A 27,899-nucleotide genomic window follows, 5' to 3' on the forward strand; every position below is an offset into this window, starting at 1 on the left:
CCTATTAGAAATAAAATAATAAAAAATATTTATCCTTTATTAAGTACCAAGTATACTTACTCAAAGGGTAGACTGCATTTCAAGTAAGTCCACCAATTAATTACATATCTTTGTAGTACTTGAGTAACTGGACTGATTGCACAAGATCTCTTTAAAGTGTTCAAAACAAGTATGTTTCTTTGAGGACTAAGTTGTGGCTGACCTAAGGCTTGGTATTTCCAATTGAATACAATAGTGCTGGCAAAAAATATTGAAAGTACTATGGACTGCCTAAAGAACAAACAGATTTGTCTTGAAAGAAGTACAGCCAAAAAGCTCCTTAGAGGCAAGATTTTGTCTCACATACTTTGGACATGTGGCCAGAAGAGACCAGACCCTGGAGAAGGACATCATGCTTGCTAAAACAATGGGGCAGCAAAAAAGAAGAAAGACTTCTACAAGATGAACTGACATGTGGCTGCATGGATGGGCTCAAACATCAGAACAATTCTGAGCATGGCACAAGACCAGGTAGTGTTTGTTCTGTTGTACAGAGTTACTCTGAGTCAGACCCCCCCTTGATTGTATATAACAATACAATATCACGTAGTGAGTATCAGCCAGGGAATAAAGTAAAGGTACTATATTCTAAAATAAGATGATAAGAGATAGATAGATAAGATATAAATAGATAGCAATATTGATTACTTGGTATAAACTGAAATATCTCTTGGACATATATCAGTGAAGTAAATTAGCCTTTTGGATCATTATTGCATGTTGGGTGTGAAAAATGGTCATATATTTGAAACAAAGAAATGTAAATTAAATGACTGCCGATGAAATGACCTTTGGCAAAAACATTGTAATAGCCAAATCACTGTTTTCTGTTTATTTTTCCCGAGTTTTAAAAAATCATTTTATTGGAGGCTCGTAAAACTCTTATCACAATCTATACATACATCAATTGTATACAGCACATTTGTACACTCGGTACTCTCATCATTCTCAAAACATTTACTCTCCAAGTAAACCCCTGGCATCAGCTCCTCATTTGTCCCCTTCCCTCCCCACTACCTCATAAACCCTTGATAATTTAAAAATTATTATTTTGTCATTTCTTATGTTATCCAACATCTCCCTTCACCCACTTTTCTGTTGTGCATCCCCCAGGAAGGAGGTTATATGTAGATCTCTGTAATCAGTTCCCCCTTTCTACCGCACCCTTTTTTTAAAAAAACATTTTATTAGGGGCTCATACAACTCTTATCACAATCCACACATATGCATACATCAATTGTATAAAGCACATCCGTACATTCTTTGCCCTAATCACTCTCAAAGCATTTGCTCTCCACTTAAGCCCTCTGCATCAGGTCCTCTTTTTTTCCCCCTCCCTCCCCGCTCCCCCATCACTCATCAGCCCTTGATAATCCACAGATTGTTATTTTGTCATATCTTGCCCTATCTGGAGTCTCCCTTCCCCCACTTCTCTGCCATCCAACTCCAAGGGAGGAGGTCATATGTGGATCCTTGTAATTAGTTCCCCCTTTCCAACCCACTCACCCTCCACTCTCCCAGCATCGCCCCTCACAGCCCTGGTCCTGAAGGTATCATCCACCCTGGATTCCCTTTGCCTCCAGCTCCCAGATGCACCAGTGGACAACCTCTGCCCTATCCAGTCCTGCAAGGTAGAATTAGGATCATGGTAGTTGGGGGAAGGAAGCATCTAGGATCTGGGGGAAAGCTGTGTTCTTCATCGCACCCTTCTTATACACTCCTGATATCACCACTCTCATCACTAGTCCTGAATTCCCTGTGTTTCTAGTTCCTATCTGTACCAGTATAGATGTGGTGAAGAAAACTGATGGAGGCTGGCTATCAAAAGATATAATGTGTAGGGTCTTAAGGACTTAAAAGTAAACAAGCGGCCACCTAGCTCAGAAGCAACAAAGCCCACATGGAAGAAGCACACCAGCCTGTGTGATCACGAGGTATCGAAGGGATGAGCTATCAGGCATCACAGAACAAAAAATGATATCATTAAAATGGGTGCATAAGCAAATGTAGTGAAGAAAGATGATGGTGCCCGGCTATCAAAAGTTATAACATCTGGGGTCTTAAGGGCTTGAAGGTAAACAAGTGGTCATCTAACTGGGAACCAACAAAGCCCACATGGAAGAAGCACACCAGCCTGTGTGATCACAAGGTATCGAAGGGATGAGGTATCAGGCAACAAAGAACAAAAAATCATATCATTGTGAATGAGGGGGAGTGTGGAGTGGGGACCCAAAGCCCATCTGTAGGCAACTGGACATCCCCTTATGGAAGGGTTGTGGGGAAGAGACAAGTCAGTCAGGCTGCAGTGTAGCAACGATGAAACATACAACTTTCCTCTAGTTCCTAAATGCTTCCTCTCCACTCTATCCCCCACTATCGTGATCCCAAAATGTGCTTCTATCCCAATGTGCTGAAAACTTTTAAATACTTACATGTTTCAAATGTTATATATGAAATTTATACCTTATTGACCTCTCTCACACCCTTCAGGATGTTATAAATGTATTCACTGTTTAATATCAAGAATATTCTAAAATAAAGCACTGAGACCGTTAAAGTATATTGTGCCAACCTGGCCAATAAACACATGTGGGCTTAATTGAAGGGCAGAGAGACAAATGGCTCTGTGAGCATGCCTTTTTAGTTCTCAGGTCTCGCTTTCTGCTGGTTGGACCAGGGTGCAGCTGCCTTAGCCAGCAAGGCTCACTTCCTGCAAGACATCATTGAAGATAAGTCACATGGACCTACCCTGATGCAGCCCTCGGTGCTGGAGTAGCCATGTGGAGACCCCTGCCAGCACTGAGATGCTTACATGTTCACTGACTCAGCTTTCCTCCTGTAGTCGGCATTACTGCGTCTGTTTTGTGAGGTGGAGGAGGACTTTGTGGATTGGTGTCAGACATATGGGATCATGTTGGACTTGTGGGCTTGGGTAGCAGTGAGTTGGGATGTTTTCTTGATGTGCACTTACCCTTTATATAAAACTCTCTCTTATACATAAGAATTTCTTTGGCTTTGTATCTCTAATTTACCCAGACTAACACAAGCACATACACATATTTTAAAATATCACTGAGAATTAACTGCTGAGTGGCCTATGATTACCATCTGTTTTCTCTCTGATTAAACAGGGCTCATGCCTCATAGAACACTGGCTATATGAAGGTAATCCAGCCTTTTGCTGTTTTCTGTGGAAAGGATCCACTCTTAGGAGCTCTGCAACTGTTAGCCTTCACCAACTCTAGGACTGCATTTTTTTTTAATTTAATTTATTTTTTCATTTATTTTTACATTTTATTAGGGGCTCATACAACTCTTATCACAATCCACACATATACATACATCAATTGTATAAAGCACATCCGTACATTCTTTGCCCTAATCATTTTCAAAGCATTTGCTCTCCACTTAAGCCCTTTGCAACAAATAGTTCATTTTTAAGGATATAAATGTGTCTTCTCATACTTCTGGAGACTAGACATTCAAATTTAAGGCACCGGATCTAAAGGATTTTTAATATTGCAATTTTTTATTATTGCAAACGGAGAGATCCTTGTGTCAAAAATAGTACATGAAAGTTGCAAACAAGTGCAAAGAAAATAACCTTGATTTATACATTACAACTTATTGGAAAAAAAACTCACATAGATTGTCTTTGTAAACGAAAAAGCATAAAACCAAAGAGAGATAGTATCTCTCACAATAAAGCCATTAATGACTCAATCAACTGGAGAAATTGCATGTACTACCACCAACTGTGCATTATTTTAATATAAAATCACTCGAACGACTGAGTATTAAAATATTAGGCAGTTTAAATTGGTTAAGAATTCTCTTCAGAGATAAATAATATTTAATATCACCAAAATAGGTATACTAAATTTAACTCTGAGTGAAATCATTTCAATAGCTGAGTATTCATGGGAAGACAAAGAAAGAAATTCACTCTCACAATGAATTTATCTACAAGGGTGTTATAGACAAGTGCATTCTCCAAAACAGAATAAGCATGGAGGTCACTCAAGGACCTGGCTATCTATTCTCTCTTGAGCTGTGACACAGCCTCACTTCTTCTTCTACCTTGTGCCTCCACTAGAGGATCCAGTCACATCCTCCCAGTCCAAGCATTGGCCAGAGCATTCTACGGAGATGGTGGTGACTCCCACTGTGTGGACATGGCTCTATTTCCTGTAGAATCTGTTCTGAGTACCCCAACATGTCACGGTGAGCAGGGGCTCCACAGTCATAGGTCAGAGGATTGAGCACATCCTTAGAGAGAGAACAACTCAGGCCAGGCTTGGCAGTTGCTCAACCCACAGCATATCAAGAAGACCTAGCGATGTGACATCTTGCTTGGCCTCTTATATCCTTCCTTGGGCTCCACATGCAAACCTCCCGCAGGCTATCACTAGAAACCCCATGCCAAGCCTGCCATGTGCGGCCTTCTTCAAGGTAAAGATGGCATGCAGAACCTGTGGTTATTCCTCTGCCTTCAGGCAGCTCCCTTGGGGGAGCTTCTCTAGAGATTCAGGAGTCACAAGGAATGAGGGAGGGATGAGGGAGATTGGCTCGTGGGGTCTTTTCTGTAGGGGTTCTCTCTGAGCTGATTCTGCAGGAGTTGGGCCCACAGCCGATCCTTCACAGGCCCTGTCCCTCATGTGCTCTGTTTCCGGGCTCTCCATCACAAGCAGTGGTGACTGCTGGCATTGGATCCTCCAGCCCCCGAGATAAAGGCTGCAGCGATTGTCAGCAATACGCCACGAGGGAAGCACCTCCTGCCCTGTCTCTGAAGAGTCAACTCTCCATCTCCAGAGACGCACCTAAAAACAAGCTCTTGAAACCGTCAAGATTCCTGGAAGAAGTTCAGACTTACACAGCTTTGAAATTAGGGGTGCTTTAGAGTATAGCTCTGAAGTATAAGGAGACCAGGGACCGGAGAATATTTGTCCCCAAGAAGTTCCTAGGAAAAGTCCATTTTCTTTCATTCCATTTTCCTGTGACCTTTTTGAAATTGCTTTGTATGTGGGAGACAGGTGACATGAGCCCAACCTTGTACTGATGGTGTGCTAAGACAAGAAGAGCGGGAAGAGAAGGTGGAACTGCCCAAATAAAGGGCAAGTGAAAAGGACGGAGAGATATACTGAGCTGGATGGTGGGCTGGAGGGCTGCGGGTCAGCTTCTTTTTGCCGTCCATCCCCTCTCCTCTCAGGAGCCCTTTGTGATGAGGCTACTGCTCTGTGATACAGGCCTGGATTTATAGACCAGTGTGTCCTCCGAGTGCTCAGTGGCCTGAGAACAACAGTGTGAGTCAGACCATGGGGAATTCCCTCTGTGCGCTGAGAAGCATCGGTCCTCATTACTGAACCGAGCTGCGTTGACAGGAGCCCTGCAAGCATCTTGGCCACTGGGGGTGGAGTGAGGGTTTTCTTCCTGTTTCTCTCCTACCTTCCTGTTACTCCACCACAAGAAAACAAGAAACTTTCCAATTACGTGAGAAATGGATTTTCTTTTTCTGTTCCTATTTCTAAATCAAGCACATAGGCTCTGAGACGAGAAATCTTAGGAAAGTATAGAGCCTTCGTACTTAGAAGAACACAGGCCAAGCAGAGAGAGTGAGCACAGGGATTTTTATCTGTAGACATCAGACAGGAAAGGGCTCCAGGGGGAAAATACCCAAGCAAAGTGGCTCAGTGGCTGAGGACTGGATTCCCAGAGTTTGAGAACCCTGTGGGTAGACAGAGCCTTCACACGGGCTCACCCTTAGCCTTCCCGAGGCAGGGATCTCAGAGTGATGTCCTCCTGTTTTGGTAGGGCTAATCTGGAGCATGATGTTGCATACCCAAAAGTCTGCTCGGAAGTTGGAGGCCAACTCCGGCCTCTAAAATGAAATCCTACCAGATGGAGCACAGAGGCATCTGGAGATCTAAGTCTATGACTTTCATGAGCAGAAGGAATCTGGCTAGATCTCATGAGAAACATCCTCAAATGAGTTCTTTGAAGAAGGAAAACAATATGTTTTCATCTCCTGTGAGCCAGATACAGGAGCCTGGGTGCATAGTGGTTATGAGACAGTCAGCTTGAGCTGTTCAAGGTCAGCAGTTCAAAATCGCCTGTGTGCACTGGGAGGGAAGAGCAGATTTTCTAATCCCAGAAACTCTTACAGTCTTGGAAATGGTCATTTGTACCTGTCCAAGGGGGTCACTGTGAGTGAAAATCAACCCAGTGTCAGCAACTCAATGGCAGTAAGAATAAGAGTAAAATGAGCACAAGAGGGAAAGCAAAGAACACCATGAAATAAATGCAGACAGTCATGCTATTCGTAAGTAGTGAATGTCTGAAACTTGTCCTAATAGGCAACAGAAGGACTGCATTTTATGATGCTTCCTTTAAAGACCAGCATGCTAGGTATCATTTTCATAACAAAACATATTTTGTGAAGCCCTAGGGCTTAAGAGAAAAACTACAGGACACCAGGAAGAGATATATGCAAGCACTTGGGTCACAGAACATATTGCTCCAAGAGCCAGAACTGCAACCAAGACACTGGCTCCTTTATGGGGCCAGAGCATGAAGGCTGCCTGTGAGCCCACACAAAAACAGCATAATGAACCTTCAGTTTGCTTGAATCCCATTTATGGATCATTTTAAATGAAAGAATTTATCCTATTGTTGGTTGTTCCTTAGAATAGAACAGAGCTCCACAATCTAGTTTTAAACTGTATCACACAGGTTTCAACAGCAACACACACACACACACACACACACACACGTTTCAACAGCAACACACATACACACACAATCTAGTTTTAAACTGTATCATACAGGTTTAAACAGCAACACACACATCAAAAACAGCAACTAGGAGAAAACAACTGAAAACAAGAGCAAAGACCCACTTACACTGTGAAGGCTTAAATGTCATTTGAAAGGTAAGAAGAATCTGGTATCATGGCTGAACAGGGGGAAAATGCTTTAAAACTACACAGGTCTCCTCCCACCCTTTGAAACTCCTGTGACGTGGCTTATTTACCTCAGGATACATCAAGAAGTAACAAAATAAAATAAAGATTTAGATTAGTCATTCATGTAAGTAAACATGTTTTAGTATTTCAGTGACACCCAGTGCTAGGGAACCTAAGCACCCAGGTTTAATGTCCAGTACAAAGTTCACCAACCTTGAAATAAGACAGTTCTGACTTCAAACTTCTACTCTTAACAGTTGTGCAATTTTGGGCAAATTTCTTTACCTCTTTGAATTTCAAATGTCTCATCCCTGTACCATGGATAATAGAAATTATGGTATATGGTCATTATAAGTATGAAAATGAGATAAAAATGTAAATGCCCATTAGGATTTCAAAAAGGGAGCTTTTTATAAGATTTAGAAATTCTCAGACTAACACTCAGCTTCATAACGTGGCTTGTACCAAATTATGGCTATTTTTAGTTTCCAGTTTAAAGGATACTTATACCAGACATTACACAAAGAAACATACAAGTTACTATTGTAGTTGGTTTATCAACAATTTATTGACATTATTAGGTTACTTATACCAAGCTATTATATGCATAATTGATCTGCTATGTTATTAATTGAAAGCTTAGTGCTACAGCTCTTTTAGAATTTGTCTAGCAGGTTTTCTGGTTTTCCCAGAAAACCCATTAAAAAAAAAGAAAAGAAAAAGAAAGCTTACCTGGGGTTATTGATAACCTTCATCAGTGCTTCATACAGCTCTCCTTCAGTAACTGTCTTCCATTCTAGCAATATGCCCATGCCTTTTGCTTGTACCCGGGTCATAGTATCATAATGGTCTCCAAAGAGTGGAATTCCCACTACAGGTACACCATGATACATAGTTTCAAAAATACTATTCAAACCACCATGACTCAGGAAGGCTTTAATATTTGCTTGTCCTAAAAACACGAAAAAAGGAGAACAACTCATAATATTGAATTAGTTTAAAGAAAAATCTTTGTCTAGAAATTTGCTTAAAAACTGTCACAGTAATAGGAATACATTATGGCAGATATAGAGTTTTTAGTAGTATAACCTTACCAAGTCTCACAATACACTTAGTAAAATAGGGTTTTGGTTTTCAGACTCCATGGAAAGTTAGTAGCTTAAGTCCTTCCAGAAGTACATTAAAAAAAAAAAAAACCTTCTCACACTTTGACTACTGTAAATGTTCTGAAAGATAAACCCTATCCCTACTACCTCACAATAATTTTTTAAAAATTCATTTTAAAAAGGAAAAGAAAAGGCTAAGATAGAGGTAGTTCATTGAGACCATAGGGTCTGAACTCAAGCAGTCCTAGATTGGGGTAATATAAATCTCCCTCCCTTGAAAATTAACTGAATGAATGAATACATGAGTAAATCAATAACTAATAAATGGCTTAATGATCTACTTTTGAAAAATGCATCATAGAACACACTAGGGAGTACATTCTCCTCCTACACATATTCGTGGACACAAATCAGAAGCTACTCATGGAACCCACTGCTGTGCAGGCCCTTCTGGTTCAGTCATCATCTAGGATGGAGGAGGACAGCATCACAGGCTTCCCATGGCTGATGGGTTTTAACTTCTGACATTACAGCTAGCACCAGTGTACTACAAGTGCACTACTTAATAACTGTGCCACCAGGACTCCATACATCATGATCCAATTAGTAAATATCAACTGAGAAGAATTTTAAGTAGCTGAAATGTGTAATTTCAGTACTACATTATTAATTTCTCTTAAAAAACAAACACAGGTAGCAATGTGAAGGGGCCACAATGTGACATAGTGGTTACACATTGGGTTGCAATTTGCAAGGTCAGATTGCACCAACCACCCCAAGAAAGAAAGATGTATGAAGAGTTAAAGTCAAGTCCCATAAAGGGTTACTGTCTTGGAAACCCCACAGGGACAGGTCTACCCTGTCCTAGAGGGCTGCTCTGTGTACGTATTGACTTGATGGTTGTTGAGTATTTTACCTACTTAAGTGAGCAATAAGAAATAGGGGGTTACAAAGGGATCAGTTATCACGCATCAAAGACCAAAAAATCATATCAATGGCTGCACAAGTCCACGATATAATCGCTGAAGACAAACAGATACCTTCAGGACCAGGGGTGTGAGGGCGATGCTGGGAGAGTGGAGGGTGAGTGGGTTGGAAAGGGGGAACTGACTACAAGGATCCAAATGTGACCTCCTCCCTGGGAAATGGACGGCAGAGAAGGGGGGGAAGGGAGACTCCAGATAGGGCAAGATATGACAAAATAACAATCTGTGGATTATCAAGGGCTCATGAGTGAGGGGGGAGCGGGGAGGGAGGGGAAAAAAAGAGGACCTGATGCAGAGGGCTTAAGTGGAGAGCAAATACTTTGGAAGTGATTAGGGCAAAGAATGTACGGATGTGCTTTATACAATTGATGTATGCATATGTGTGGATTGTGATAAGAGTTGTATGAGCCCCTAATAAAATGTTTTTAAAAGAAAGAAAGAAATAGGGGGTTATACGACATTCCTCAAGTTTCTTTAATGCTTACTCTCCACTCCCTCCCACTATCATGACCCCAGTTCTCTCTTACAAATCTGGCTAGACCAGAGCATGTACACTGGTACATATAAGAACTCTTGACATAATACAGAATCCAGGACAGATAAACTCCTCAAGATCAATAATGAGAGTAGTAATACCATGAAGGTAGGGGAATGTGGGGGAGATAGAGGGAACCAATCACAATGATTGAGGTACAACACCCTGACCTCCAGGGGGATGAACATCAGAAACATGGGCAATGTAAAATATGAAAATAAAAACAACTTATAAATTATCAAAGGTTTATGAGGATGGGAGGGTGGAGAAAAAGGGGAGCTGATACCAAGGGCTCAAGTAGAAAGAAAATGTTTTGGAAATGATGATGGCAAAATATGTACAATGTGCTTGACACAATGATGTACAGATTGTTATAAGAGCTGTAGGAGCCCCCCAATCACATGACTTATTAAAATTAAAAAAAAAAGAAACGGAATGCTGACGAAAGCAAAAATGCCAAATAATGTGTGATTAAATCCTACTAAAACATAAGAAGCACATTATCCACATTAGGCTTGGTATGAAAGTGTTTTTAAAAACAAGGGACTGAAGCCAGGAAGTGCAAGGTGAGTTTCTGTGCTTACTCAGGAGACACATTATGTCATACAATTTATTTATAATGTTCAAGTGATGTTAGCCATCAGCATTTTACATTTTCCAGGGTTCAGTTTTGCATGTCAGGTATACATGCACGTTGGCACAAACACTTCTAAAAATCAGTTGTGAGAGTTGACGCAATATACAACATATAGATGCCTGCTGAATAACAAAAAAGATAATTTTCCAAAATCAATGAAGTATTTCAAAAGCCTGAACTCCCATTGAGCCACCTACAGTATATAAAAGGAGCCAAATGACTTGCATTAGAAGAGCAAGTTAAGGAAGCACTGAATCTAATAAATCATTGTACAGCAAGAAAGGAATTATGGTTTGCAAAAATGCCAATCCTTCAAAAGGGGCTATCTACCACCCAGGCATAAAACTGGTTATGCGTGAGCTGCCACCTTCTCAATGAGGCCCCAGTGGATCTCCTGCCCCAAGGTCTATGACACTTTCTAACATAGTTGGTCACTTAGTGTTTCTATTCCATACTGACAATGGGGATGCTCAGCTTCCTACGTCCAAATGAGCGATCTATCCAGCATACTTCCCTAGCATTGGATTCAAAATATCTTTTAAGCAGCGATGCCTTTTTTGAATAAATCCTTACCATCCAAGCCAGTAGTGACTGAAAGGAGCAGAGCTGGTGTATGTGCATGAGTGTATGTGTATTGGGGAGTCAAAGGAGACTAGTTTGATTCCTGCTTCTCATCCTGCAGAAACCTGTGATCACAGTTTAGAAACTGTTACAAAAAAACCAGCTGACATACTAAAGGTCCATACCTACAGTTTTTAAATTACTCTGAAGGAGCCCTGGTGGTGGAGTGGTTATGTGTTGGGCTCCTAACCACACAATCAAAAGCTCGAAACACCCAGTGGCTCCGTGGGAGAGAGACGAGGCTTTTTACTCCCATGAAGAGGAACAAACTCAGAAACCCAAAAGGGCAGTTCTACCCTGTTTTATAGACCACTGAGTTGGAATCAACCCAATCCAGTGAGTTTTTTTGAGTGAGATACTCAGAGGAGTATGTGACTTGGTGAATGGTATTCAGCTATAGACTTCCAGCTAGCTACAGAATGCTGTAGAGGTCCACAGTATAAAAGCAACAACAACCAAAGAAGCTCACATGATAAAATGTTAGGTGTTTCTATATATTAGTGCCACATGGCTGGATTGAGCTAGCTAGATTGAATACCTTAAGGTATATCATTTAAATCTGCTGCTACTTTATCCTATGTATAGGATCCCTGGTGGCATAGTGGTTGCACTTTGGGCTACTAACTGCAACGTCAGCAGTTCAAATTCACCAGCTGCTCCTCTGGAGTAAAATGTGCTTTCTACTTCTTTACAGAATCACAATCTCAGAAAATCATAGGAACAGTTCTCTCCTGTCCTGTAGGTTAATTAGAAGTTGGTATGGACTCATGGCAATGAGTTTGGTTTAGTTTTCTGGGTATATTGTTTAGAACCTTAAGTCATACAGTAAAAATTAAAAAAAAAAGAATAGTAAAGATTTAAAAGGCACTTGTAATTACCTTGTTTTTCTATTTTATCATTTATAAAATTAATAATGAAAAATGGTTACATAAATATAAAAAATTTATTTACTGTGTTTAGTTACAAAACTCAATTGGCTAGTTTACAGGATTGGACCCACTGTAGTTCCAATAAACAAACTTTTAAAACTTTAATTGTAAATAATATAATTTTAAATTTTACGCTACTTTGTACATAATCTGTTAATTTAAGTATTATTAAATAAACAAAGCTTAGTATTTCCAAAATAAATAATCCTTTTGTAATTTCCTTAGTAAATAATATATTAAGAAGATAGATTAGTGCACAGTATGTTTTCCTAGAAAGGTAATAAACAAAATGAAATTGACATTCTTACTATCTGGGTTTATATAACCAATATACATTATTTAGGCTCCAATATACTTTTAAGAGTATGCAAATAATGAGAGATATTTTAATTCTGAGTTGAACATCACAATCCTGTAACCCAAAGGAATAAAGTACTTCAATGTCAACTGATGATTTATGGAGAAATGTAGGCAGATGACACAAGTCAAGTTAAAATGAATTCACTCTTTCCATGATCTTCTGAATTCTGGTTTCAAACTAGTCTATTACGAACTTTTGGTTTCTCTGGGCTATTAGAAACATCTGCAAAAGCTATAAACCAAACTATTTGCACTGTTTTAATTTGACTACTTCTTAGCTGGTCAGCTTAAGGAGGTCACACTTTAATCACTGCCAATTTATATAGTTTACTAAGTGCAATGACCAGATAAGTAATTTTTTAATTGACAATTTAATATATAGGCCTAGACAATACATGTTATATTTCTTCTACTAAAAAATATTTGTCTAATTTATTTGAAATAGTGGAGCATAATGGCCATATCATAGAGCAATTACACAATGCACAATCAATTACACTTAAAAACTCACAGTTACACAATAAAGACCAGAGTCAAGTAAGTGTCAAATACACCAGTGACTTACCAAGCAGATCATTTTGGGGTAACCATTCTATGAGCTTAGTGTTGTTCCCCAGATTCTTGGGTTTGGTTCCAGAAAACCTACAATGCACAGCAGACAATAAAGCCTTTTTTTAAATCAAACCTTACCTAGAGTAGAGATGTTTCAATTAAATTATTAGATTTAAAATCAAACATAATCTTTTTTTGTCTTCTTAAGAATATAATTGTGCAACCAATAAACTGATTGCTTCATTTTCAAACGTGCATAGGCTGAATAAGAAATACTTTGACTACTGCTTGTGGTAGCAGCTGTACAATTCTACTTGATGGTACTGAAATATGGAATGGTATCGTATATATATTGAATCCCAATCAATAAGAAAACCACTTTGCTTAAGTTGAGGTCTATTTTCTACCAACACCACCCGCTCACCATTACACAGAGATGGGGGAAATACAAGCAAATAAACCTATGCTAGAAAGTTCTTCTCCACTAGTACGCAGAAGTTGGAATACAAAGGGACAAAGAAGTCCATCAGTGAGCAATTTTTAAGTCCAATTCTTGACATGCAAATTTTAAGAGAAGGTGTGAAAGAAGAAAGCAATTTTATCCTATATGGCCCTAGAGAAGAGGTATTCTGTGTGGGGTGGGATTGGGGGATGGGAGGTGGTTGGAAGAACATAATTATGCGGTTCCTTGTTTTAAAACATACCACAAAAGTGTTTATCATCTTAGAGAATAAGCGTCTAAATAGAGCAGACATAAATTGAAGCTAACAGGGTACCAAGGTCTGAAAGTTTAGAATAAAATATATATACAATTCATAACTTATAGGTAGATGAGCTGGGAAGAAAATCTATACATTGTTGTCATAAAAGAAAACCCACATTAGTCAGAGCCTACTGGCAATGGCAAGGCTCCTAAACAGTGCAAATGGTTTGTGTACAATCATTATCCTAAACAGTTGGTGTGTAGAACCAACCAGTGGTACAGAAGAAAAGGTTTGGTGATATTCTCCATTAGAACACAGGGGTGGGGGTACTAATGAACAATCCTGCTCTGTAACACATGGGGTTGTCATGACTAACAATAAGCTCTGCCGCAACATGTAATGATCACGACATTTCTTTAATCATGGAGGAATCATTGCTATATCCCCAGAACCTAATAAAAATGGTAACATCAACTGAAGTAACATGTTCAGTAAAGTAATTAGGCCCCAATTATGAAACACTGGGTTGAAAATCCCAGAGGCAGAGACAATGCCTTGGCATTGGGATCACAAATAAATTTGGGTCTACCTACGGGTCTGTTTATAGTAGTCGGCTGCTTGTGTTTCCAAAGAGTTTGATCTTTTATATAATAAAAGAAGTGGAAAATGTCTGTGATTGACAACAAATCAGAATCCAGAATGTCCTTTCCAGAGTGTACCTGATCATTAGTCCATCTATCATTTTCTACCTTATTCCAAATCTCATTTGAAGCATTGAAATGCATACAATTATAACTACCGTATATATTCGCATATAAGCTAAGTTTTTCAGCACAAAAAAATGTGCTGAAAAACGGGTTCGGCTTATAAATGGGTCAGTGGTACCCCAGCGAAGTGTAACATCTCGCTGCCCCCTCCCCTAAGGTAATGGAATGAGTGCCCGTTATCACCTGGATGAATGCCATTTCTCCGCTGTTCATTCAAAGCCCCGCTGACACTGCAGGTCTTTGAATGTTTTTTTACTCACATCTAACCAATCAGAGCCATCCTATGATGTGTGATGTGGACGGCTCCAATTCGCAAGCACACGTAGTGATTCATTTACGCTGGCAGCTGAACTGGTAAGGATGTATCTGTGGCTGCGCTCCGTCTCTCTCCTCTGGTCTCTGTGTTAATTCACATCCTGTATCCCCTGTCCGCGCGGACTCCCCGGCCTCCTCCGGGCTAACATTACCCCACTGATGTCTCATTTTTCAGTAATTTTATTTTCATTATTGAAACTCACCAATGACTTCCGTATTTTCCACCCTAGGCTTATACTCGAGTCAATCAGTTTTTCTGGTTTCCCAGGTAATAATTAGGTACCTGGGCTCATACTTAGGTCAGCTTATATTCGAGTACATATGGTAAATTTTAACAAGTAACAGTAAATAATCCAAGGGTAGATGCGGGAAGAAATCCAATGATAACATAAAAATACACCTCACTTGAAGATAAATCCTTCCCAGTTGCATCTTCTTTCTATACTTTAAGATAGTTGCTTATGAATTAATCCCTAGATTCCAATAAACTCAGAAACAAAAGGAATATCATTGTGTTGTGCTTTATTGGGGCCTGTAGGCTAAATAACAGATTACTAAAAAAATAAGAACATTCTCTGCCATTATTACCTTACCTCCAAATTACTTTTTGAGGCAATCTTGCCAGAGCTCCTGCCAGTTTGTTAGCAATATCTTCTGACAGATACTTGACTCCAGCGCCGAAAGACACCAGGACAAAGCCATGTTCATTAGCACCATTTACCCACCTTTGAAGATCCTGCCAAACACAGTAGAGAAGTTAATTTTATTAAAGACCAAGATCGCATAATCAATGTTCAGATAACTCAGTTAAAACACACATCCCCCACCACCACCACCACCACTTTGAAGCTATTTATTACTCAATAAGATGTAAAGGAGAGAGTATCATCTTTGCTTCTTTAAGTACTTAAGATATATCATCTAACAAATTAACTACAAGAGGGCAAATAGATAATTTGATAACAGCATGTAACAATAACAAAAAATTGAGTAACTAAGGACCTGAGATCTCAAAGTGAAAACAAACTTATGGTTGATAACAAGAGACCTTAAAATGTTAGTGGGAAATGTCATTATCTTTCCATTCCACCTTTGGAAGCCTTCTCATGTATACGTGTTCAGAGATGAATCTGCATGAGGATACAATCATATATGGATTGAACATATGTCACAAGCAGTGTCCTTGAATCAAGGGTGGGTCTACCTGGGGATGAGTCAGGGCTGCTGGAAACAATGTTAACATTTGATTCCAACAAAAGCCTGCCTGATGAGCCACTTAAATACATCGTTCATTAAGAAACTCAATGCACCGCCACCAACTGCTCTGACAGGGATCACACTAGAAGATCCTGGATATAGTAAAACAAAACGGAGGAAGAAAACATCCTCAAAAACACGAGGCTTCTTAGCCAGATAGAAATCGGTAGAACCCAAGCACTATGGACTGAAGTCGCCCTTAAAGTCTGAAGCTACACTCACTGCTGTGGATCACTTTTCAGCCAATTAATAAACAGATACATAAGGGAAACAATAATACTACCGAGATGCACACACGTTAGAAAAATCAACCACTTGAGATCAAAAGGGCAGCATTTACTCCAGGACAAAATTCAGAAGGATTAGGTAAAAAAGGAGATGAAAACAAGAAACTCAAGGGGGTGCTGGGGTAAGAGATGTTATTTTGAAGGGACTATAATTAATGACATGAAACAAAAAGTAGGAGAGTTGTTGAATGAAAACCTGATGGTCTGCTCTGGAAACCTGTGCCCAATTCACAATAAATATAGTGGAGGAAAAAGAGAAAGAAACCCAATGGATCATAATTCCTCCCTGACACACAGGCACCTCATCTGCATTGTTTTCCTGTTGCTGTTTTGGTGTGGTTTGGTCTTGGATATATTAAATAATTTTCATCTCTGAAGTGTTATATACTATAGTACAAACATGATTCGGGAAGATAAGTAATGAGCTAACAGTGCCAAAATCTACAGACCTGATGAGTTTCTTCCAATTTCTCTAAATATTTCTCAACTATCCATAGAAGAGACATCCTACATGCTGGACAATGAGGCATCTGGATTCTGGAGACCACTCGGTGGTCACTCTCCCACAATTTGTGCCATCAAGTTGAATTTTCAGGTGTGTCTTTACAAACATCCTTTACATAGATTCTATGATAAGGCAGCTCTGCTCATTAATAGGGACCATCTTTAAATTGCTGGCATCATTTATTTTGTAGGATATACCATTAGCAATATTTTTCAGCAGAGTTGATTTGTACTGAAAATAAAAGCATCTAATTTTAAGCGACATCATCCTTGTTGTATATCATTTGGTAAGCACAAGCTTGTGTTTATAGCAAGTCATCCTTTGACTAAATCTGTGCCTAAGCCTCCCAGCTTCCATTTCCTATGTGAAAACTAATAAAGTCAGGGCACTTTGCAGAACACCTAAGTCCATGGTAAGAAAAAAAACCTGTTGTACATCAACAACTCTGAAACCTTGTAATGAATACAGAGGACAGGCCCCATTCTGTATTAATAAAATGCAAAGGGAATGTCACAGTGACAGGTCATACACTCCATGGATCTCTCACTTCAAGACTCTGTTACCTGCTTTGCAGTTAGTAATATGGAACAATTTCTTCACAGTGGCATTGTTACCTAGGTCAGGATTGGTTTTAAAGTTCAGGTTTCTATTTTGTTTCTTTTTCTTGTATTACTTAATGAAGTCTGGTATTAACTACTTCTATCTACTCATTAGAGTAACAGGAGAGCTAAAACCTCAGTCTGTGATCAAAATTACTTAGTGAATATTGTCACTTTTTAAGACCAATAGAATGAACAAAAGGAGGCATCCCTTTCTACTTAAGTATTACATATTTTAAAGAATGCTTATTATTTTTATGGATAAATGAGTTGTCTGAAATCCTTTGTGGGGGACAGGAAGGAAAATAAGGAAACAATTATGTATTACAAATCTTAAAGGATGTTTATTATCATCAAAGGCTCTATAGTAATATATTTGACTTTTTATGATCATGATCTAGATAGAAACTGACTTGATTTCTAGCATTGCCATTCTCTATTCTTAGAAGGAGTAATACCAACTGCCTTTCCACGGTGTCAGGAAGCATAAAGCAGCAAGTGGTGTCACATCCTCCTTCCCTTTGCCATGCCCGCTCATGAAGGTGCATTTCAGGGAGAGTCAGTGTGAAGCAAAGCTAGGAGACAAGACCTGGACCATGCCCGAGAGTTAGACTGCGTGCACAAATGCAGAACCTTATAAAAGAATTGTAGGTGCTATTTCGGCATGATGAATGTTAAGAAATTGAGACTGATGCAAAGAAAGTGTCAAGAGAAGAGGGAAGTATGATCTTGAGACTTCTAAAGAAGAAAGTCATGGATAATTTCATCTCTCAGCTTCTCTACTCCAAAACAAACAAACTTTTTATCACTTGGGCTCCATGTAAAATACATCCTAACCTCAGAAATATGAAGGTAGCCTTCTTTCAACATCCCATTAGAATAAAATAAAAATATTTTTAAAAACTGGATTGTGCACACCCACTTTTTAGTCCCACTAGACTTGATGCTGAGGTACGCCAGACTCCGAGGTCTCTGGGAGACCTTCAACAGGTCTGGGGGCAGGCAGGATGCTGTGGTTAACAGTAAATGTGTCCTGACGGCAGCCTAAGACCCAAACCTCCTTTTTTTTTTTTTTTTGCTTTGAGAATAGAAGCCTTGAGAGGGGCCAGAACAGTTGAGAAATCCCTAACACTACATTCTTTGTCAGACCCATCATTCGGAAGCAAAGAATGCCTGGACTGTGCAAGAATCCGACACAGAGATAATGATGGGAGAAAGGGGGATGGGTACTTGGTGCCTCTTTGTTGTTGTTGTTCCAAAGACCAAATCAATAAGTCTCTGTTCAGACTTTACAGAAACTTCTGCATGGTCAGGTGGGTTGCAGAGGAACCAAACATCTATTCTGCACAATCCAATAACTAACAAGAGGGTTTTGCAACACAATTGTGACATCAAACATGACCTGTGCCTACTTCTAAGCATGCTATCTATATCAAACAAAAATTAGTACTGTTAACACAAAAGATACCATTCAAAAGGCGCATGTAACTATCAGTTTTGAGGTTGATAGGCACCTATCTTTTTCTGTTTTCATGCCTGGCAGGAGATTTTACTGAAACTGAAATTGCAAATTGTGCTGTGTGATCTTATTCAAGGCATGAATTCCCATCTCTAAATAATCCTAAAATTTAGAAGAGTGTTATGAAGTTTTAGTGAGATTAAATATATCAAGGTGCTGTGCTAACTAAAAATGACCCTGTTATTTTCCCTGGATAGAATGTTTGAGAAGTACACACAAATTGTGGGTTGAAATGAAATCCATGTGGTGGGAGGAGGTCATGCTACACCCAAAGATATTTTCTTCAATAGTACTTTGTTTACAATATTTCTGAACTTTGAAGATAAAGCTAGTTAAAATAAATGCATAAACATGATCATTAGCCATAAAGTCAGTTCTGATGCATAGAGATGCTATGTTCAACAGAATGAAACAGTGAGTGTGAAGACCTGCATCGTCATCACAATTCTGTCTATTCAGTCTAGTGTTGCTGTCGGTGTCCCAATCCAACACAGTGAGGGTTTTCCTCATTTTCTCTTACCCTCTACTTTACCAAACATAGACCCTCCTGATAATATGTCCAAAGTCCTCTCAGCATCTTCACGTTATGGCTATACTTTTCCCTAAAACAGATGTATTCTTTCTTCTGCCAGTCTATGATATATTCAGTATTTTTCGCTAACACCATAATTCAAGTGCATCAGCTGTTCTATCTTCCTTGCTCATTGTTCAGCGTGTGCATGCATATGAGGCAACTGAATATACCACAGTTTGGTCAAGGGCAGCTTAGTCCTCAGTCTTTGCTTTAATATTTTAAATTGGTCTGTTGCTTTTGGGCAATACATTCTTTGATATCTTGACTGCTCATTCCACAAATCCTAATTGTGGATTTAAATAAATTGAAATATTTCAAAACTTCAGTATTGTCTACACTGCTCATATTGTTGTTTATTGGTCCAGCTATGAAGAATTTTGCTTTTGTTGAGGTGTGTGTAAACTGAAGGATACAGTCCTTTATCTGTATCAATAAGTGTTTCAAGTCCTCACTTTTTCAGCAAGCAAAGTTGTACTATCTGCATATCTAAGGTTGTTAATAAGCCATCCTCCAATCTTGATGTTTGCACATCTTCCTTTAATATTATCTTGATCATGTTACTGAACATACAACTGAACCACTTGATCAATGACCAATTCTTTTTGATACATTCATTGTCTTTGTATTCCTTTGATCTTCTTTTGATGCTTAATAAACCTTCCCCCAATCCTGATGCCTCATCAGTTCCTCAGATTATTTGCTCAGCGTTCAGAATGTTAAACAATGCACCCTGGCACCCTCCTTTCCTGATATCAATCCACACCATATCCCCTTGTTCTGTAGGAAAACGGCTTCTTAGTCTGTCAACAAGTTCCACATGAGCACAATTAAATGTTCTAAAATTCCCACTCTATACAGTGCTATGATCCACACAGGAATCCATGTAGTTGAATGCTGTTGCATACCCGATAAAACACAGTACAACATCTTCCTGGTGTTTTCTGCTTGAAGTAAAGATTAATCTGACATCAGCATTATATCCCTCATTCCATGTCCACTTTAGAATCTATTATGAATTTTTGGAAGATCCTCTAAATAGACTTCTGCAACCCTTTCTGAATTATCTTCAGTGAAATATAACCAATGTGTGCTATCAATGATGGTGTGCAGGAGCATTGTCCCAATATTATTGGAACAATAATTTCCCATTCTGTTGGGTCTGCTTTCTTTGAAAGGAGTGAGCACGTCCAGTATTGCATTCATTTGTTGAAATGCCTCAATTGGTATTTTGCCAATTCCTTGAGCCTTGCTTTTCAAGAGTGTCTCAGTGTAGCTTGCACTTCTTCTTTCAATATTACCAGTTTTTGATCCTATGTTCTCACCGAACTAGTTGATCAATAACCAATTATTTTTGGTAGAGTGTCTCTCTATTCCTTTTATCATCTTTTGATGCTCTCTAGTCAATATTCTGTCCATAAAATCTTCCCATCTGAAGAAATTCCAAACATCTTCTTCCCTTTTGGTTTTCTAACGCCAAGTATTTACACATTTTATTATAATATTTTAGTTTCCATTGTAGGGATATAAACCAAAACTTAACAAGATGCCATCTGACGCCAGCAATAGTGACACTGATCAAAGCAGAGAGAACAAGATAAGTATGGCTGTAAAGATGTGGAAACCAAACGATGTATACACTGCTAGTAAGACTGGAACACGACCTAACTGCTATGGAAAAGTGGTATAGCGCTTCCTTAGCAAGCTAGAACTGTGAATGCGATACTACCCAACAATCCGACTCCCGAGGGTAGGATATGCATATATCCTAGAGAAATGTGAGCTATGACATGAAGACACATATGCACACAATTGTTCACTGCAGCATTATTGACATAGCAAAAAGAGAAAAATATAAATGTCCATCAACAGATGAAGGGATTACCACAGGCTGTGAAATATGCAAGCAGTGGAATTTGGTTCAATGATGAGGAATAATGAATAGTTTCATGAAACACCTCTCAACATGGATGAATCAGGAAGACAACAATCTGAGTAAAATAATCAATCACAAAAAGACAAATATTATTTGAAAACTCCATTATAAAAAGTCAAGATTAGGTTTACACACTTCCAAAGGTGAAAAAGCAGAGACGAGCAGTGAAACTGGATGAATGGAAATGTGAAAGTCTGGGAGGAAATAAGCTAAGTGCTTACACATTGAGTGGATAAAAACCAGTATCAAAGGACAGTCTGTGTCTGAATCACTGATTGAAAAAGAAATTTTCTATGTGCACTGTCCCCTAAAGCACAATGAAATGTTCAAAAAGAAATGTAAGATTAAATAAATAGATGCATAAATAAGCAGTTTCCAAAAAATACACAATATTAAATCTGGTCAATATCCCAATCCCAGAAAGCCCAAGTGATTTCCAAGATTGTCCAAAGGGATTTACATATACAAGGCCAATGGATGTCAAGGTGAAGGTTTGATGAAAAGAAGAAAAACAAAGTGTTTACCTGTTCACTAAAAGCTTCGCAGTAGTTCCAGTCCACTGTTTCAGGTGGGGGAGAAAGATGTTGGAAAGACACACTCAATAAACAAAGGTAGATATCTCACCAGAAAAGAAAATAAGTCCAACACCCACATTGCTACAGCATATGTTCTGTATCAAAAGGGACTTAAGAAATCAGCGGAGCTTTGTGGAAACCAGGAAAGATGTAAACATGAGTATCTGTAATAGGCTCTGTTGGTCCTGTGGCGTGAGCACGGGATGGCTCACTTTAAGAAGTTTGATTCAAATCCACCACGAGGCTGTCTGCTTCTGTCAAGGTTGAAAGCCTGAGAAACCCTCAATATGGACATTAAGAGTCACACCCCACCCAGTGTGGTTGGTGAGTACTTGCAATAGAGAACAAGAATGGGAGAAAGGAGGCTTGATGCAGCATAGAGAAGCAGAAAATAGGGAGCAAGATTAGAAGATTCTATCTTTAACAGTCTACTGTCAGACCAAATATTCACCTTACCACTGTAAAATTTACAGACTCCCATGGCCACCAAATACTGGTTTCTCAAATCATGTCTCAGAAAGTTAGATGAAATTTAAAATGCTTCAGTAATTCAACAAACACTCATTGAGCACTGATTACACACCATCTTGCACATACGACGTGACACATACACTGTTCATGGTACAGTCTCAGAGACTTGTAATTTATAAAAGATTACATGAACAAATACCCTTGTTCTCATGGGGTTTACATTCTAATATGGTCATAATCTAGTATTCTTCCCTTAGCCCCCACCATTTTCCAGTACATTATCTTCTCGTCAGTCCCCTAAGAACAGATGGCCTTTGATATCTGGGATGTCGTCCTGGCATGATAACTATTTGTCAAAACCCAAAAAAGAATATACTTCAGTGATTTCCTGTGAGGCCTATTCCTTCCTATGGATCTTGTCACACAGGTATATATTTTTTTGCACAAGACTCTCTCTCTGCCTAAGTTGTAGGGAATAATAGGAATTCAATCTTGTTTATTTTAATAAATTAAGAGAACTAGTAAGTAATCTGATTCGGATGAGAGAAAAATAGCACATGCATTGTTTTACTTTTGGACGTTTGCCCTTTCCCAGAGAATTTCAACCGACAGAGACTACCGGATACTTTATAGAAATATCACATTTTAAAATTCCAAATATAAGCCACAATATTATGTATCCTGCTAAGACAAAGTGAATAGTTCTGCCTGTCAGGTCACTTGTCAGCTGCTTTCCTTCAAGAGTTTGGTAGTTACATAATATGGTGTCAACTGGATACTATTAAGAGTGAAGGGGTGGAAGTTAGCCTGTCAATGAGGTCACAGCCTGATGACCTCATTGGAAGGCACCAAGGAGATAAATAGCTCACTGGAGGCCAGTCCCACACTCTCTCTCCCTGGGAGACATTCCTGTTGACAAGCTACATGTAGCTACACTGATGGAGGCAGAGCCCTGGAGCTGAAGAAGCCACGTGGAGACGCACGCCCACACTGAAATCATTCCACCATCACTGGATCTACAAGACTTTCCATACACTGGCCTGTGATCTTCCTGCATTCAGCATTATTACATGTCTCCGTGAGTCTAAAGAAGAATTTATGGACTAGTATTGGACACATTGGGCTAATACTGGACTTATGGACTTGTTCTGGACTGGGCTAGGATGTTTCTCAATATACAATTGCTCTTCGATATAAAATTCTTTCATATACATATGAGTCACCCTGGATGTTTCCTAGTCCAGCCAGACTAACACAGTGGGTATCATAATATTATGCTATAAAGATTCAAATATGAATATTGGCCATTATAGAGGATACCCACCTCAATGCCCACTGCAGAGTTGATTTTGACTAAACAAGATCCTACTTCAAGTTTCTGAAGCTGTAAATCTTTATGGGCATAGACAGCCTCATCTTTTCCCCTCAGAGTGACTGGTAAATATGCACTACCGACATTACAGTTAGTTGTCTGAAGCAGGAAATAAAGGAGATAGTTGAAACAAAGAGATCTCTGAGAGGTGATGAGTGAAGAGTGAGGAGGCAGGAGAGACAAACTGAGGGTCTAAGCCAGTGTTTCCCAAAGCGGCTGGTACTATGCCCTGGGGGCACTAGAACAGTCCAGTAGGTTGAAAAAGGATACCTATAGTTTATCCTAGATTATGGGTTAAAAGTTTTTAATTGCCAGGGAGGACCATGAATAACTTTTTTGTTCTTTCTGAAAATAGGTCAGTAGGACAAATAAGTGGGTCTAAACCAAGTTTGTATTGGTGAAAATAAGGAGTGGATATATTTGGCTGTATATTTTATATCATTTTACTTTATTTTAAAAGGGGTTTAGAAAGTGCATGGGATAGGAAGGGTCTAGAGTGAGTCTCCAGTTTATGAAATGGAATGATTACATAATTAACCAAGAAAAGAAACAAATAAGGAGAAGTAGGTTAGGTGGGGGGGGGAGGGGGAGAAAGGAAGAGAGTTCATATTGGAATTCGAGTATGTTTATAGGTGGAACTATCTATAGAGTGGTAGAATATGAAACGTTTCAGGAAAGAAACAGGCAGCAGATAGAGCCTTGAAGAATGATCAACTATGGCAGTGGTTCTCAACCTTCCTAATGCTGCCACCATTTAATACAGTTCCTCATGTTGTGGTGATTCCCCAACCATAAAATTATTTTCCTTGCTACTTCATAACTGTAACTTTGCTACTGTTATGAGTCTGGCGACCCCTGTGAAGGGTTGTTTGAACCCAATAGGGGTCGCAAACCACAGGTTGAGAACCACTGAACTATAGTAATTGAAACCTGTGTGGTGTCAAACAAATGGGCACACAGTAGCCCATTGTCTTTTTGCCAAAGTGAATATGGTGGAGAAACTATTGCAATTACTAAGTAGGGGTTAAAAAAAAAAAGCAAAGTCTGAGTCTAAAATCTCCATTGGCTTCATTTAGTCTCATTTCTGTTAACAGCACCAATGAGAAATGATCCATGGGTTCAGTTAAGTTGGAATGTGAAGAATCTGTGCTGTGTGCCTCTGGCCCTTGGCTGTGGAACCCCACAGAAGGTCATTTTGTCCCGACACTCGTTAGTTCACTCATGCATGATTCCAAACCAAAGCAGAAGCCCCAAATGACCATTAGAGAGTTCTAGAACAAGGACAACTGAGAGTATTAGTGTGATGGTATTAATGCAATGGAAGACCAATATTAGGATTATGTCCTCCAGGCCACCCTCAGACTAGCATGAGGAAGTAGCGAGTTATTCTAAAGTTTAACTCACAAGAAATTATAAATAATATGCTAATATCTCCAAAATCAGGGCTAAACATATTGAAGGCCAATTTATTGAAATAAAATGTCAAGAATTGTTTGGTAGCTAAAAAGCCCCTTCATAGATCAAAGAAGTATTTTATTCTTTGTATTACTGATTTGGGTGTTTCTAGAATATAAGCAAAGTTTTGTCAAGAAAAAAGTAAATGCAGAATTTGACTACAACCATCGGCTTTTAGCTCATCTCACTTCCCAGATCAATCAGCTAGATAAACAGATTCTAGTAGGTCAATGAAAGAATGAGAGTGCACCTGAGTCAGCTTCTCCCAGATATATAGCCAAGTAAATATGAAGCTAGAAAAAGCAAGCAAAAGAGAAAAAATAAATAAATAACACCTGCTATAACATTCTATAGCCATTGTTAGTTCTTGCAGTCGCTACCTGTGGAGCATGAGCAATATAATTAGACAGGAAGAAGTCAAGACATGGCTTAAAATTACTTATGGAGACCTCCTCCCATCCTCAATCTTATTCCCTCTGTAGCTAAAACATGACTACAATTATTCAGGAAGTATAACTGCTCCAATGCAACAAAACCAATGACCCAGAAGGGTATGGGCAATGGTGCATTGATGCTGGGATGAGTAATCAGTCAGCTCAGGCAGAGCACTTGTACCTGGGGCAGAAACACGCACACCTCTGGGAACAGTCCCTGATGCACTGTGTAGTCTTCCACTTTATATACATGCAATTTACAAAACTGATCTCACTCTATTCTTGGATAGAGAACGAGAGTTCAGATAAGAGGAAAACCACAGTTAGACACAACACTTTACATAAATGTGGGATAAACATCATAAAATTGTTTAACCATACACCTCAGTCTCCCATCTAGGTCTACCCTGAAAGGACTCCAACCAGGCATTACTCACTATAGATTCAACTCTACAAAACAAAAATTTGCATTATCTGCTCTTCTAGTCTGTCAATCTTATGACTTCTTTCCATGAATACAATTATCCAATACACGCCTAGAGAACTTATAGTAGTAAAACATTGCTTTACTTTTTAAACAATTTCATATTATCCTAATTCCAGCACCCTATCAGCACCCTATGAGTCAGAACAAATCAGATGTCAGTGGTACAATATAAGTGAAGGAGCCTTGGTGGTGCTGTGGGTTTGGCACTAGGTTGTTAATAACAAAGCCAGCCGTTCAAACCCACCAGCCATCTACCAAGGAGAAAGATTTACAGTCCCCAAAATTCTATATAAAGTCACCTTGAGTCAGAATAGACTTATTGGCAGGCTGTTGGTTTGGGGTTATCATTGTTGGGTGATACAAATGGCTAAGTTTATACTAATAACCAGAAGACCTCTAGCTTGAACCACCAAGAGAAACTTTGCACAACAAGCTTGGCAATTGGTTCCCCAAAATTCCAGCTTCAGAAACTACAGAGCAAGTCTGCAATGGTCATGAGTTGGACTCAGTATGATAGCAGCTAACAACAATAGAAACAACAAAAATTATTAGTAAAGTTTACTTCCCAACCTCAACCACTACATTTAAACATTTTTATCCAAGTTCTCACCACTAAATGACCAGTGTTCAAGTTTTCAATTCTAATTACTATCTATTAAACATTATTCCACCTGGTCTGTTTGTCATAGTGTGGTGGCATGCTGCTGTAAGAGAATCTATGCCCCCCAGTATTTCAAACACCAGCAGGGACATCAATGTAGGAAATATTTCAGTGGAGTTTCCTGACTAAAACTTAACCAGTGAAAACCTTATGAATAGCAGCAGAACATTTTCTGATACAGTGCCAGATAATGAACCCTTGGTTGGAAGGCACTCTAAACAACTAAGAACTGCCCCTTCTAACTCGAGTCGACCTTATATATGTAGATGGCCTTAAGCTTTTAGGACCCTCATTTATGGATGAAGTATGACTCAATATGATAAAAAACAGTGGTGAATATTCATTTAAAATCTGAATCCAGTATGTATTAATTATGATTATCAGAAAATTGAAGTAGTTGTGAATAAAATGGAACACATATTGTTCCATATCCTAAGCATTAATGAATAGAATATTACTGGCAGTGGTAGTTTCATAATCTGTTGTCAATTTGAGACTATTTAGAGTAAAGGGGTAGAGTTTAGCCTGTCTATCGGGTCACAGCTTGATGACCTCATTTGGAAGCATTAAGGAGACAAATAGCTCACTGGAGGCAGGACACACACACACACACACACACACACACACACACACACCCTGTGAGGCATTCCTATTGACAAGACACATGGAGTTACTCTAGAGCCCTGGAGCAGAAGGGGCTATATAGAGACCCCTGCCAGAGTGGAGATGTTTCCACTGCCACTGGTTCCACAAGACTTTCCACCCACTGGCCAGTGACCTTCCTGCATTCGGTGTCATTTCATGTGTTACATGAGTCTGAAGAGAAATTTATAGATTGGTATCGGACATACGGGCTAATATCGGAATTATGGACTTTGACTGGGCTGGTATGTTTCCTTAATGTACAATTACTCTTTTAAATAAAGCTCTTTCCGATACACATATAAGTCTCCCTGGATTTGCATCTCTAGTCTTCCCAGGTTAACACAGTGGCCATTTTGAACTGGATCACTGTATGCTGTACTATGCCAGAAATGAGGAATTGAAAAACACACTAGTGTTTCATACATCAAGAAGAGCCTCTGTGCAAACCCTCCCTCAACTAAGAACACTTTGTTCTAACAACCTGCCATTCTGTGCTGCTCACGCTCCCAGCACGATCGCAGAAGACAAAATGAGTATATAAGCAAATATGATGAAGAAAGCTGACATTCCCCACTATCAAAAGATAAAGTGTCTGGGGCCTTAAAGGCTTGA

The 27,899-nt window shown here is 39.2% G+C and overlaps 1 protein-coding gene and 1 non-coding gene across 2 annotated transcripts in view; one reads left to right on the plus strand and one right to left on the minus strand.

Annotated features, from left to right (window-relative positions):
• Positions 1 to 27,899, minus strand: part of UGT8 (UDP glycosyltransferase 8) — a 73,290-nt gene that overhangs the window by 2,277 nt on the left and 43,114 nt on the right. The window contains exons 2-4 of the mRNA XM_075544841.1: positions 15,107 to 15,249; positions 12,741 to 12,817; positions 7,734 to 7,953 (exon numbers count right to left, since the gene is read on the minus strand). Coding sequence (XP_075400956.1) covers positions 7,734 to 7,953; positions 12,741 to 12,817; positions 15,107 to 15,249 — 440 coding nt within the window. The remainder of the gene's footprint in view (positions 1 to 7,733; positions 7,954 to 12,740; positions 12,818 to 15,106; positions 15,250 to 27,899) is intronic.
• LOC142444045 (U7 small nuclear RNA) lies at positions 7,642 to 7,702 on the plus strand. The gene has a single exon (XR_012783726.1). It is a non-coding gene; the product is annotated as a U7 small nuclear RNA (small nuclear RNA).

This window comes from Tenrec ecaudatus, chromosome 3 (genome assembly GCF_050624435.1).
Source record: "Tenrec ecaudatus isolate mTenEca1 chromosome 3, mTenEca1.hap1, whole genome shotgun sequence".
Lineage (NCBI taxonomy): Eukaryota > Metazoa > Chordata > Mammalia > Afrosoricida > Tenrecidae > Tenrec > Tenrec ecaudatus.